Source organism: Eumetopias jubatus, unplaced genomic scaffold (assembly GCF_037043125.1).
Source record: "Eumetopias jubatus isolate StellerSeaLion01/CBP00866 unplaced genomic scaffold, mEumJub1_p1.0 scaffold_4, whole genome shotgun sequence".
NCBI classification, from domain to species: domain Eukaryota; kingdom Metazoa; phylum Chordata; class Mammalia; order Carnivora; family Otariidae; genus Eumetopias; species Eumetopias jubatus.
This window is the reverse complement of record NW_028274810.1, coordinates 183,447,102-183,462,562: the sequence shown is the minus strand read 5'-3', so window position 1 is coordinate 183,462,562 and position 15,461 is coordinate 183,447,102. Positions and strand designations below refer to the sequence as shown.

Sequence of the window (15,461 nt, the reverse complement as noted above, 5' to 3'; positions counted from 1 at the left end):
TTCCATCAGGGAGCTTACAGTCTAATGGAGAAAGAGGAAAAGCACACAAAAACAGCTAAATTACAGAGCGTACTGGAGTTTGACAAGTTCAATACAACAAAAATGCCATTAAGAAAGGAAAACAGTAAGAGGGGAGAGAGGGTTGGGTTAGCCCGGTGATGGGTATTAAAGAGGGCACGTTCTGCGTGGAGCACTGGGTGTTATGCACAAACAATGAAACATGGAACACTACATCCAAAACTAATGATGTAATGTATGGTGATTAACATAACAATACAAAATTTTTAAAAAAGGGAAATAGGAAATGCAGAGAGGGAGACATGGGTGCTCTTTTAAGCAGGCTCCTTAGAGAGGGACTCACTGCTGAGGAGACAAGTGACAGAATGCCAGGAAAGGAAAAAAGTAAGCCATACAGCAATCAAGGGGAACAGCACTAATGCTGCAGGATGGCAGATCCAGCACCATGCACTGACAAATGCTGCCCTCCTTCCCAGGGCTGCTCTACGCCATGGGACTCCCCATCTTAATATTCTTCAATGGCTTCCCCCTGCCGAGGAAAAGTCCTAAAACCCTGTGTGATCGCTAAGGCCCTGAATACCCTGGGCCTGCCTGCCTTACCTCCCCACTCTCCCTATGCCTGCACCCCTACAGCACCACCGGCTCTCCCTTATCTGCCCATGTTCTCCACACACTTCCCTCCAGTGCAGGCACAGGTCTCATTCCTCCGCTTCCTCAGGAAGCCTGAGCAAACTGACCCCAGATGAGACCCCTCACTGCACACTCTCAAAGAACCTGTGCTTCTCTCTTACAAGCATTGCCAGAAGGGTACTAAAAGAATCACAGTGTGTAATTACTTGTCTAATGCTGTCCTCCCTCGGATGAAGCCCTATGTAGGCAGGAGTCCTGCCCATCCCGTTCAGTGCTATGCTTTCACCACCATGCACTGTCCCTGGTTGGTACTCAATACGTATTTCTTGACTGAATGAACAAACAAAATAAATACAAACAAACTTCATATCTTACACAAATTCCAAATGAATGGGGCTCTAACAGATATGGTTCCATAATTAAAAGTTTGGCCAAAATTTTTATCCGAATAACAATCCATACTGCAGAAATATATACAACATAGCACCATTATCCTATTTCTTTTTGGAGCCAAAATTAAATCTGTTTGGTAGTATGGATCTTATATGATTGTCTAGTATTTTCTTTTAATTTATCTCAATTTGAAAACTAATATAAATTGCTAGTCAATTCTGGCTGTACCTTATTATCATCCTATTTTACTAGAAAATATTTATGGTAAAAGAGCTTACTTAAGCCAGATGATAATTTTCATTTAAATTACTAAAGTAGGGGTCCCTGGTGGCTCAGTCGGTTGAGCATCTGCCTTCGGTTCAGGTCATGATCCTCAGATCCTGGGGTCCTAAGGTAGAGCCCTGCATCAGGTTCCCTGCTCGGCAGGGAGTCTGCTTCTCCCTCTCTCTCTGCTCCTCCCAACTCCCCACCCCCATGCTGTGTTCTCCCTCTCTTTCTGTGAAATAAATAAAATTTTTATAAATAAATAAATTACTAAAGTAATTCACTTCTCCATTAACAAAAAATCACCTGTATTTGGACTGACTTAATAACAACAACAAAATACACACACACAATAAAGATATTTTAGATACTCAATGCATTGTTTCCTAAATACTATTTGTTTAAATGTCATCCAACCAGAGTTCTTCCTTAAGGTAAAGGTTTTGTTTTTTCAGGAATCAAAATGTATCTTCTAACCTTCACAACTAATCAAAACACTGTAAAAAAAGAAATTAAAAATGTTTTATAAAAATAACTTATTAACACATATTTTTCAAAGCACTTTTAAAAAAATTAAAATTAAAAATAAAAGGGAAATATTATGATACCCAATTTTTCAGATGAGTATTAAAAAGGAGATATAATTTGTTGAAATTAAAACAGTGGGTTAATCTTGGATTGGCCCTAGGAATCCACTCTCTTCATGGTTGAACTACAGTTCTCTGTGCTGCACCAGACATCCTGGGCTGAGAACTGGCCACAACATGCCCTCTCACTGCAGCAAACCTCACTGCTAAACTATTTTTACTTCTCAACACATTTAAAAGAAATTTTCCAGTGTTGCTGAAATGCAAACTCTCTTATGTTATGGTGGAATAATCACATCATAGGGAAAATAGCAACTGGTAAAATTCACTTTCGTGGCAAATACGATCTCAGAAATCCATATTCTGCAGAATTACAAAGTAATTTAAGAACTAAGGAATTAGAAAGCAGGCAGGCAACAAAAGATAAACATAAAAATTAGTGATATTGTACCAAAGTAAAACTAATGTTATTAAAACATTTATAGACATATTTTCAATATTCATCTTCATAATGCTGGGGTTTAAGTACAAACTAAATAAGAGCAAAAATAATACTCACTAAAATTTTGGAATCGTGCACACTTAACATGCTGCATTGCAGTAAAAAGCACCTGTCCCACAGATAGTAAAAATGCACAGTACAGTGGAATTGAAGCAGCAAGTCGAACTTTTCAAACACATAAGTGACTAAAAAAATAGATTCCAGAAGCCAGTTTTACATGAAATGGAGGACTGCTGATTTGAATAAACCCAAAAGTATTTATGTTTCATGACAATTATATGATCTTTTCTTGTAGAACTAAAAAGTGAGTGTGCATATATGTGTGTCGTTTTTAATTCTATCACAGACATTCACTTTAAAAAATAACACAAGACAAAAAAAATAACACAAGACAATGTAAGTGTCAGTAAGGACTGGAACAACTGGAATTCTCATACTTTGTTGAGGGACACATAAGTTGATTTAGAACACTGATTTGCAGTATCTACTAAATTTACATATACCTTACAAAGCAGCAATTCCATTCTAGAATTAAGTGCTCCAGACATAAGTGATTACAGCGATCACATCTACAAAAGCCAGGTACAAGAAGTTCATAGCAAAATTATTCACAATAGCCAAAAACTAGAAGTAACCCAAAATATCCATTAATAAGATAATAGAAAATATTCGTTCAATGAATTACTACATGGCAATAAAAAGAATGAATTTCTGTTAAATGCAACATGAATGAATCTCAATGGCACAATATTGGCAAGAGAATTCAGACATGTAAGAGTTCATGTTTTATATGATTCCACTACAGTAGAGTTCAAGAGTAGGTAAAACTAATCACTGGTAACAGATACCAGGAAAACAATAACCTTGGTGAGAGTTTAGCCAAAGGAAGGTACTGAGCAGGAGGACACAGGACATATAAATTCATTTAGCTGAATATTTAAAAATCTGTGCATTTTACTTTGTGTGAGTTAAGATGTTATAAAAAAAACTATACAGTGGTTAATGAACATAAAAAAATTAAACTAAATTAAAAAAAATTTTTTTAAACCAACAAGAATGAAAAGAAAAAGAAAAAAGACAAAGGAAGAAAGGGAAAAGTGGAGAGGCTCTGCCTATCAGGAGTTTTGCCAAATTATCTTTGGCAAATCACTTAAAATCTTCAACTGTTCTATCATCAATAAAGGGAAATACCAGTCCTAACAAATTAAAGGGAAAAAACCTCCTCAAATCTGAACTCAAATCAGTTCTACAAAGCACAAAACAACCATAAGGTTTATTACCTCATATGCAGGAACTAAAATATATATAAGCTCAAGAATTCTCTTGAAGTTTGGCTTACTCAAAGAGATCGTCTAGTCAATACTTATAAAATACCAAGATTAAATTAATGCCTAAATTAAGATAATTTAGTCTTAGACTTTAACCAAAAAAAAAGTAATTTCATTATTAATTTACAAATTTCTAACTCTTCTTCAAGCATTGCTTTCAACCTAATTGGCTCAGTCATGTAATGAGATTCTTTACTACACAGAAAAATTGTGAACTTGAGAAAATATTATTTACTTTATGAATTACCACTTTATATACAACTTCCAAGAACACATCTAATGCACCATATTAGATTACTTATTATCAGTGCTATGCTTTGACAATGATTTGTAAAAGAAAATCTTATACTGAAATACCTTATCACTTTACTTTCTTTTGTATTGCCAGAATATACTTCCAGACAGTCCTTCCAAAAATCTGATTAGAAAAATAAAACTCACAGATTCTTATCTTCCCTCCTTAATGTTCATTCCGTGCACGTATTTTAATGATCCCCAATGTTTAAAATGCATTAATTTTGTGGCAAGAAGATAAAAGGCAATTAAATAATGAAAATCCTCCAAGAATTGCTTTAGGTAAATAACAATGGTCTTGAAACTTACACAGTCACATAACTGATTGTGAATTCCTTTGAGTCCTCACAGACTTCACAGTTCACCAGCCAGAGCTGACTACAGTTAAATAACAGGCCTGAACTATATGAATTCCTGACACAGCCCACTTATTTCTGCTACTTGCACAGCACTTTTGGGTGTACTTAACAACCAAGTGGTAAAGAACTAAATCATTAAAATACTCTGCCTCTTCTGGAAGACTGAAAAGTGCCACATCAGCACAGCATTAAATTAAAAACAAAGCCAAAACAGTAAAACTATTTTCATATTAACAAGGATATTAGAACTGCCACAGAAAACAATTTAAGAAAAGTTTCATTTCTCTCATTCTAAAATGCTGTTACAATGTGCTAAAACATGCATGAATCTTAAAAACATTATGCTAAGTGAAAGAAGCCAGTTATAGACAACCAACCACATGCTATGTGCTTTATTTTTATGAAATGGCCAGAAGAGACAGAAAGGAAAAGAGAGACAGTAGATTAGTGGTTGCCAGAGTTTGGGAGTGGGGAGTAGGAATGAGAAATGGCTGTTAATGTGTACAGGGTTTTCTTTCTGAGGTGTTAAAAATGTTATAAAACTAGATTGTGGTAATGGATGTACAACCCTGTAAATATACTAAAATCTACTGACCTGCAAATGGATGGATTTTATGGTGTGTGACATATATTTTGATTTAAAAAAAAAACTTAAAAATTTTAAAAACTAAATAAAATTGAAAATTTATTTCCTCATTTGCACTTACCACCTTTCCAAGTCCTTAATAGCCACAAGGGGCTACCATAATGGACAGTTCCAACATCATGGAAAGTTCTGATGGACAGAACTGCTCCAGAACATTAAAAGGCAAGATGAAATAATGAGAACCCAGCAACTTCATCAAGTTACTTACTATCAATGAAACAATGTTTATCTACCAGTAACTAATGCCAAACTGGATCCCCAACAAAATAGCCAGAGATCAAGACATAGTCAGATGGAGAGGTCACCTTGTTCCCTCCTACACAAGTATAAGTGAAGCTGGACAGAAGAAAAAGAAAACAAACAAACAAGAAATTCCCAGATCCTTTCTAAATCCTGCAAAGCTTGAGAGAGATCACAGTATTCATCTTTTTATCAGGGCATCAGCACTAATCAATGTCCACAGCTGTGCAGCTTCCTCAGAACAGAAGACTTGAGTACTCACATTCGAGACCCAGTAAAGAACTGAACAGTTGAAGGTAAGTGCATAAGATTTGGTGTCATGGATTATTTTCATCTTCAGGCAAAGACAACAGAATGCATGGTCAGGAAAGTCTACTAATGTAAGGTCATTTAAATAAAAATGTTTGTAATGATCCACTCATAACTTACAATGATGCTTCCGTGACCATTTTAAAGGTAAGACTGTTGAATCATTCTTATTTCACATTTTGCGGTATAAAACTTGTGTTTGTTTTCTACTGACATCAAGTGGCAATACTGTGTAATGCAATTTTCCAAACTGCTTTTCCATGCTCTGGGAAAACCTAAAGGGACTTTAAGATGTAATACCAATCAATATCGGTACAAGGCTGAGCAGGCTATGCGACTTGGGGAATGCCTAAAGACCCAAGTGCATTTCTGTTGCCTCAAAAGGAATTCTCTTGGCAAGTAATTCCTTTCTTTGGGGTTTTTGCCACTCATTACCTGAATGACTTTAGGCAAACTGGTGTTGCAATTCTGTGCAGCCTCACTGCTCACATCTACACAATGTGGCTCACAGTAAGACCTAAGTCAGAGAGGGAGTGTAAATATTCAAGGAGATGTAAATGTAAACTAAAGAAAGCAGTGCCAGGCTCATAGTAAGAGCTCAATAAATATTAGTTACCAATTCAGATTCCCCTATTAAATCATATCAGAGGAGAAGCTACCACCTTATGCTCAACTTATTAAAGTCTGCATTCCAAGTTGATAGCCATCTGAAAAAGTAAGAACCTTCAGGAAGAGACAGCAAGTATGTTTAAGTGTGAAGGGTATGAAAGGGAAGAAGGTCAAAAATCAAAGGCCATCTTTTCCTTACTCACAATTACCTCTGATACTAATTCTGTTTGGGAGGTATGTGTAGGAGTCTACCAAGTAAACCACTCTTGACTAATTTACTGCCAATTCAATTAGTTAGTTTTGTTTTTCTAATACACTGGACAGAAAAGAACAAGATAAGAATGTCATGTCACCAGAGCTTGCAACTCATTATGTAAGCTTTAATAACTTACAAACACATTAACAATCAAATAAGTTTATAAGATATATAATTCTGAAAACACCTTTTTAAAAAATTTATCAGTAAGTCTACTACATGAATTAAATAATTTTTCAAAATTCCAAACCCGTAAAAATTCAAGTCACAAAAATAAAGATTCTCAACTTAAACATGTGTGCTTATGACTGAATATCTAGACTTCCAACCTATCACCTCCTTACCCCACTCTGACCCCAAGATTGCTCTTCTAGTTCTGCACCTTGTTCTGGTTCCTCTTCAGAAGGTTAATAGCCATTTTCTGACCTAACACACTATTTGTCAAATCCTTCAACCCCTGCCCCAAGAGAAGCCTTGCTCTTGGCTGTGAAAATGGGTGCTGCTGCCATCTACAGTCTCAGAGCACACAAACACATATATTCCAAGCTGATTATGGAAGTATTGGTAATTAATATGGATATTAAATGGCTCCTACACAGCTTCATTTAGGTCTACCACGGGTAGGTGGTAGACACTACCCTCTGAAGATGCCTTCCAGTTTCCCAGAGATATTGCCCACTAATGAAGATAGATGCACCTCACCTACATTTCTAACTTTCTTTTTCCCTATCTTATTCTCAATTGGCTCTAATCATGCCAACCCTTACTTGTCCAAACTTACTGCCAGTTCTTGAAGTATTCAGAATATAACAAAGATAAACTGTTCCTAAATGGGGACGATAAGTCCAACCAAGAAGGGAACTTGGGGAGACGTGATTACTTTTAACCTTTACCCTTTTGGCTCTAAAAAACGTGGGGAGAGTATGGCCAAAAAAAAGGGCAGGTGGGGGTCCTGGCCAGCATACAGCCCCACGTAAAGCCTTGAGCAACACGGTGCAAGTAATGAGTTTTAATGCCATCAGGTAACTGAACTGTTTTCAACTCCTTGACACACTGTTCACGTATCTGTTAAACAGATATTGGATAGGTTATCAAATAACTGAAGCCTGAAGAGAGTAACTTTATGATTATTCACTCCAGCTGTACATCTGAATTCAGACTCTTGCCTTGATTCTCAGGTCTAAGATAAAGGACCTGAGAAGAAGAGCAACAGGGAAGAGCAAGTCTCCTGTCTACCAACAGACCATAAATATTTATATATACATAAATATATAGTTTTTACAATGCTATTAACCTAACTGAAGGTTAATATGGATTTACATTTGGGGAACTAGTAAACATCTTTAAAATTTTAAATGACTCAAAATAAATTATATTCATGGTGTTAGGAGGCCAGTGAATTAAGAAGGAATATACTTACATCACTTGAAGAGACTGTTCCTGTTTCAACAGCGACACCGCTACCACGCAGTTTCTATTACGAAATAAATAACTTATTACTTAGTTTTGTTTTTAATTTTTATCCTAATTTATCAGCTTATGAAAGGGAGCTAAGCCAATTTTATAAATTTTTTTCCTAATCCTACTTAATGGAGTATCATCAACTAATAAAAAGCATGGGGATGACACAAAATATTCTAAATATTACACTCTTTCAGATAACTTAATTAAAAATGGAACAATAAACTGAATACTAAGCTCCAGCTAAATTTCATAAATGAAGCTGGTGCAAATTTCCAAGTCTCAGAATTTACTTACTGAATTGTTTTTCAAGTAAGATGACTATCTTAAGCTGAACTATCTACATTATATTCTGTGGCAAAGCTTTCAAAATAGGTGCCTAGTAATGGGAAGATTCTACACAGAACTTAAAATTAGATTATTGACAGCAATCCTAGCAAGTTATAATGACAATCAGAATTTCACATGTTATATAATGTCTAAATGACATATAGAAATGACTAAAGAAAAGTTAAGGTAGAAAGTCAAAGGCTGAATGTGCAAGAGAAAAGTAGTAATGAATTTCTGAAAGGAAATTTTTATTTCGTTTTATTCAAACTAATTTTTTTATTATCTACTAACTGCCAGGCATGAGGCCCCCCGCAACCCATATACAGTACTTAAACTACCAAAAAAGAAAAAGCTCCTAAATGTCACTTATATAAAGTCAACAAAATATCCAAACTTGCAACTAATTTGGACTTTTGAAAGTTTATTTCTATTAAAATTATGAAATTGTGGTCCTTTTATGAGGGAGAAAACACTAAAAATAGAGAAAGAGACCTTCCAGATACAGCACTCTCACATGACATTTAAGCAAAGTAGCAAAGAAAATCCCAAATAACCCTATGTTTCATTCTTTAAACAAGAAGTCTATAATTTGATCCTGATAGAAAGCTTTGCAAGAAGTGTCTGCCCACATCAAGAGACAGTGCAGTTCAGAACCTAGCAGAAGCAGTGACCAGACTCTGAGAAGCAAAGCCAGATGGGGCCTGGGCACCCTGAAGAGTCACTTTGTAGCAGGACTTGCAAAGCAGAAACACCAAATCATAACTACAGAAAGCCAAAGACTTTGTGATAAAAAGAACGCACCAGAAAGATAAAGAAAAGGTCTTTTAAAGCATTTATCTAATACCAAGCAGCTCAGTTCTAATGAAAATTGTTCTAGACACTGAATATTTTGCTTCCACTAGTGATGATAAAGATATTTCCCCCAATTCTTGCACACAGTTATAACCACAGTTAATCATTCCAAAAGTAACAAATCATCTGCAAGGCACAATACAAATGTTATTCTTGTGAAGAAACAACCCAAAATGTTAGTGGCAAACTATAGTATGTATTCTATCCTACCAATTTTCATTTTATGAATCTAGTTACGATAGAGTCTCACTACCATTACCATAAAGCTAATAGCTAAAGCAGATTGAAGTTTGTTCAAAGGAAGAACTAATTTCAAAAAAGAAAAAAGAAAAGGAGGGGTGAGGGGAAGGTTAAGCATTCTGCTCCTAAATGATACACACCTAGAAATTTAAAATCTCATCTTCATACGCTTATTTTTCACGTTCTAAATATTATGTTTTTTAAATACCTCACAATTTCTGTAAAATCTGCAAATTTGTGGCTCTTGTAAAAATACTTTTAAAAACTAAGCCAGGGGCACCTGGGTGTCTCAGTCAGTTAAGCGTCCAACTCTTGGTTTCAGCTCAGGTTGTGGGATAGAACCCCGTGTTGGGCTCCATGCTCAAAAGAGAGTCTGCTTCTCCTCTCCTTCTCCCTCTCCCTCTGCCGCTCCCCCTGCTCACAAGTTCTCTCTTTTTCTTTCTCTAAAATAAATAAATCTCAAAAAAAAAAAAAACTAAGCCAAACAGACTATAAAAATTTATGCTACTGATATAAAAAACACTTAATTATGTTCAATATGCTCCAAAATATCCCTATCCAAATATAAAAGACAATTAGACTTCCCTAAAAGGCAAGCAATGATAAGGCAAAAAGTAAACCCAAGTAAATGTCATGGTGTCTCTCCTATGCCTCAAATTAAAATCTATTAAAATGTCACTGAAATCTGAATTATAACTTTCTAAAAATTTATTTCAAATAGACATTTATTTGTAATCTAACAATGACAACACACTAACTACCAATATTATTTTACTGGTCCCATTCCTCATGTAAGCCATCCCCACACCAAAATCTCATTCTCTTCTACCCTTTCTTCCCCAGAATACTCCTTCACCACCCCCCTCATTTCACTCCTTCTCTGAGGATTATTCCCAGTCTCCCCCTTACCACTAATATTAGTCACTGGAAGTCGAAAGGAAGAACCACTGAGCCACCATAAGTGTCCTATCTTTTGCCTGTTCTAGGGAACCATGAAGACAAAAACAGAAAACCTGTCATTTTCCCGATCATTTAACCAGCAAGCTATTTCCTTCATGGAGAAGTAGAGCTAGAGAGGTCTGAAAGCAACCAAGATGACCATTAAGCAGCCTTCACGTTTAACCTTAGGCCCAAATGTTCTATCCCACAGTGACACAGTAAATCCTGGGAAGGTGCCAATGTGCAATGGTTACCTTGCAGCTGGACCCAGCAGCTCCAGGCTTACCCGGAGGCACCTGGAAGCCTAGTATGGACTCTTGAGCAAAACCAGAATAACTGGATTGACCAATGATCTGTAATGTGCTGTCTGTAGTTTAAAACTCCCCTGGCAGCACCCAGAGCCAGTTTGTTTACTGGTGTAATGAGTCAGACAGCTTGGCCTGGTTCTGTGACCAGAAGGACATAAACGATCCCACTAGAAATTTACGAAAAGCTCTCCCCAAACCCAAAACTTCCTGCACAAATCTTGGAGATTCAAGGTCCCCAAGGCAGACATGGGAGCTGCAGCTGAAGTCTCTCAGCCCGAAGCGTGCCTGCACTCTGTCTCCTGCTATACCGTTCCTTTTCCCTTCAAACAAGCCTAACATGAGTATGCTGTCTGGAATTGTGCAAATTCCCTCAGTTCTCCCACCCGTGTGATCTTGGTAGCCCACTGGAAGGAAGAGACTCCCTGCCCACTGAAAAGCATGAATGGAAAATCCCAAGTGGCAAAGACAGAAAGGTTTGAGTTGAAGCTAGTTGAAGAAAGAAAAAGTGAAGCATACTACCAAACCTAAGAGTAGTTTGACTTACTTATCAAGTTCAAAGTGGCATTATTTTAATATAACTTTTTTTGTAATTTCACTAATAGGTTAATATGGGTGTCACATTCCTTTCAAAGATACTAAAAAAAAGTGTCTTTTACCTGTGAACTCAGCTGAGTTTTTATCCAATTGAAATAGTAATTTAAGTCACTGCCTTCCATTAGTTCTTTCCCCCAAGCTGCTAACTTCGCAATAATTCTTGCTGCCTGAAAAATAAGAAATGTATTTGAATATTATGTTGATTCTAAAATCACATCATATACCTTAAAAAGCAGGACTCACAACCACTTTGCTGTGATTTTTTTCAATCCTCAACTCCTCCAAAATAAGTTTGTATTTCATTTTTTAAAATACATCTTGCAATATAGTCAAAATGTATTTTTAAATAGTTCCTTTAAGGTGAAACAAAATTAGTTATATTTTAAGAATTTCATGACATTCCTTGTATTATTCTGAGTTCCAAAAGTAAGACTGGGATTCATTATAAGACCAGCGAAAATCAAAGGAATCTTTTTTTTTTGGAGACAATAATAAGTATTTTTAATGAATTTGTAGATGTTGATATTCAAAAATCTGCAGACTTCCACCAAATTGCTTGCCAGAGTTCAGAGCAATGTCTACAACAAACTGCCAGCTGCGACCTTCATTCATTCCAAACCCCCTGTGAGTCCTCATGCTTAAAAATCTCTATCTTAGTGGGGTGCCTGGGTGGCTCAGTTGTTAGGCATCTGCCTTCGGCTCAGGTCATGATCCCGGGGTCCTGTGATGGAGCCCCGCGTCGGGCTCCCTGCTCAGCGGGAGGCCTGCTTCTCCCTCTCCCACTCCCCCTACTTGTGTTCCCTTTCTTGTTGTGTCTCTGTCAAATAAATAAATAAAATCTTTAAAAAAATGTTAAAAAAAAATCTCTTAGTATAAAATACATCCTGCATATTAAATAGCCATCTCTCCTCGCTATAAACCATTTCTCCTCATCTAAAGATTTCTCAGGTTTCTTCAAGCTATAAAACTAGCGATGAATTTTTTATTAAATAGGCAGTATAAGAATACATATAACAAACCATCTGTTGTACATTTTAAATACCTTACAATGTGTCAATTATACCTCAATAAACCTGGGAAATATACACACACACACACAAAAATATAGGCAGTATAAAACACTACTTCTCCACACACAAACCCAATTTAATATTCTTTCAGTACTTTCTGAAAGAAAGTCACCATCAAAATTAGGAAGTCATTTAAGCCATGTATCCAGACAATAAAAACAAGTCTCTACAATTTAAAAAATATATATATATTGGTTTTTTAAAAAGTATTCTTTAAAATATAGTTTATTTCAGGGGAGCCTGGGTGGCTCAGTCGTTGGGCGTCTGCCTTCGGCTCCGGTCATGATCCCAGGGTTCTGGGATCCAGCCCTGCATCGGGCTCCCTGCTCAGCGGGAAGCCTGCTTCTCCCTCTCCCACTCCCCCTGCTTGTGTTCCCTCTCTCACTGTGTCTTTCTCTGTCAAATAAATAAATAAATAATCTTAAAAAAAAAAAGAAATAAACTATTTTCATGAGTCCTCCTTGATTTCTCTTAAGGTTTTATAATATGTACAATATATGAATAAACTCATACATAAATGAATATAGATATATATTGAGAGAAAGAAAGAAGACACATGTTCAGAAAAAAAAAAAAACTACTAACAGTAGTTCTTGATTTTAAAAGTTCAAAGACATCTACTGAAATAAATAGCCTCAGGAGCTCCCCACTGCAGCCCACTCCACGCTGGGAATAGAAAAGGCTTGTACAAAGATTTATTCTCTCAACTCTCCTCTCATACCTTCTCTACACTCCATAAAAGACTGTTCAGTGTTAAGGCTTCCAAAGATAGCCTTTCAGGGTAAGTTTAAAACAGGAGTGTGTTTAAGATATTAAAAAACAAGTAATTACTAAATTAAAATAAAAATTAAGCACCATAGCTACTTCTAAACAAAATTTAATTTCTGTAGTAAAATGTGGTTAATCCTGTCACAATCTAAAGCTCTTTTCACATGCAATCTAGCAAAGGCTTTCATGCTAATGAACTCAACAAATACTCTACAAAACTTTAACTGTATCAAAGCAACCCCATCTCCTTTGTCTTCCCAATATCCCCACATTACTAACCATCAATAAGGAAAATTGGAAATTTTAACATCACAGCCTTTGCTCCTCTGGGAACTGGGAGGTTACCAAATCATAAATAGCCCAAGTGTGTTTCTTCCCCACATCAGAAATTTGACCAATTCAAAATTTACCATATGAACAGTAAAGAGATCCTGGCGATTCAACATTGGTAGAAAGTAGGACCACGCAGTGTTCTTGCTGCGTTTAGCATAGTCAAAGAAAATGCTAACCCGCTGGTGATTTTCCTAAAAAAGAAAAGAAATGATATCACTGCTTTTTACTATCGTGTACTGCTTCTCAACCTTTTATTCTGTGTCCCATCAGTCAGTGTGTTTTCTTCCTCCAGTTGTTATTATGGGTCGGGGTGGTGAGGGGGGCAGGCATAGACACTTTAAAAATAAAATCACTTTTGGGGGGTGCCTAGGTGGCTCAGTCAGTAAAGCAGTTAAGCACCTGACTCTTGATTTTGGCTCAGGTCATGATCTCAGGGTTATGAGACTGAGCCCTGCATTGAGCTCCACACTCAGTGGGGAGTCTGCTTGAGATTCTCTCTCCCTCTCCCTTTGCCCCTCTCCCCTTCCCCAGCACACACACATGCACAGACGCATGTTCTCTCTCAAATAAATAAATATTTAAAAATATAAAATAAAATCACCTTTATTATGATTAGCTTTAAGTCAAGTGAGCCAAGCTAGCAGATCCCAGCCCTGCAGGGAGTAGCAATCTAAGTTACATTTCATCTGAGCCTGCACCTCTGACCTGCCCTTTCCAGTGTTTTTTCCACACAAATAAAATCAGGTTACTTCTAGAATATTATGATAGAAAAATCAGGGCAGATAAAGATAGCAAAAAACAGCATATAACACTAGCAGAAAGACACAGGATTTGAGGAACGATTCTTAGCTCAAAATATGCATACTCTACCTCTCACCTAAATTTTACCTGCATTTCACTGGCTCAAAATACACTTTCTGATTAATTAAATGAATATGATTCTAAGTAGCAGTACTTGGTAAAACACAAAAAAAACACATACACAATAATTTTCAGATCAACATTTAATTCTTTTTAAATATATTGTTTTTAATCTTGGTCTTTGCAAACAGTTACCTATTTGAGGAAAAGACTAACATCTCCTTAAGTAATGAATCATTATAGTTCAGAATAACAACTGTAAGTTATGATGATTTTATCAACGGACTCAAAATTTGGATAGGTCATCATTTACTCCATTGGTGGGTTATTTCCCAAGTTAAAACTGTAATTATCATTGCACATAAATGAACGAAGTACACTAAATACAGAAAAAACAGAAAATATTTTTACATTTTACATAACTTTAAAATTCATCTTCCTTGGGGTGCCTGGGTGGCTCAGTCAGTTAAGTCTCTGACTCTTTATTTCAGCTCAGGTCATGATTTCAGGGTCCTGAGATCCAGCCCCGCATGGGCCCCCCCCCCAGGGCAGGGAGTCAGCTTGAGACTCTCTCTCTCCCTCTCCCTCTGCCCCCTCCCCCGCTCTCTCTTGCTCACTCTCTCATTCTCAAATAACTAAATAAAATCTTAAAAAAAAAAATCATCTTCCTTGACTAGTCCTTTGTGGTTTCAATTTCTGCTTAAAAAGGTATCTTCCAGAGGAGGAGTTAAGATGGTGGAGTAGCAGGGGGACCCTGAGCTAGCCTCATAGCTCAAACACAGCTGGGTCAACCAAATCATTTTGATCTGAGGATTAAGAAAACAATCTGCACAACTGAAGGGACAGAACATGACAGATGCAAAGTTCAGAGACATGAATGGGGGAAAGAAAAGCCACGGTGCCCTGAAGGGGAGGGAGCCCTTTTAGTGGAGGGAAGTCAGGGAGAAGGAGAAAGCAGGGGAGAGAGCACTGTGTAGGGTTCGCACAAGATGCTGCAGTGTGCGGATCCCGTGGGTTGCACCAGGAGAGAACACTCCCCTTTTTGAAGTACACTTGGAAGAGGGTGCATTGCCTCTCCAAGGAGAAAAGGCCCACCGGGCACCTCAGCAGCCGTTCAATAGCCAGGGACAGACGTGTACACAGAGGACAGATAACCTGGTCTGCAGCTTTTCCTGGTGCACAACAGACTCCAGCCATCCTGCATAAGCCATGTAACTGCTTTTCTGGGACAGAACAGAACAAGGCACCAGAAGGCTCTCCACCGGGGGGA

At 37.1% G+C, this 15,461-nt stretch overlaps 1 protein-coding gene across 2 annotated transcripts in view; it reads right to left on the bottom strand.

The window, feature by feature from the left end:
* Nucleotides 1-15,461, bottom strand: part of ATP6V1H (ATPase H+ transporting V1 subunit H) — a 124,061-nt gene that overhangs the window by 88,059 nt on the left and 20,541 nt on the right. Inside the window, exons 5-7 of one of the 2 annotated variants that reach the window (XM_028118977.2) lie at nt 13,408-13,521; nt 11,222-11,326; nt 7,856-7,909 (exon numbers count right to left, since the gene is read on the bottom strand). In XM_028118977.2, coding sequence (XP_027974778.1) covers nt 7,856-7,909; nt 11,222-11,326; nt 13,408-13,521 — 273 coding nt within the window. The remainder of the gene's footprint in view (nt 1-7,855; nt 7,910-11,221; nt 11,327-13,407; nt 13,522-15,461) is intronic. The other variant, XM_028118978.2, reaches the window with a different exon arrangement.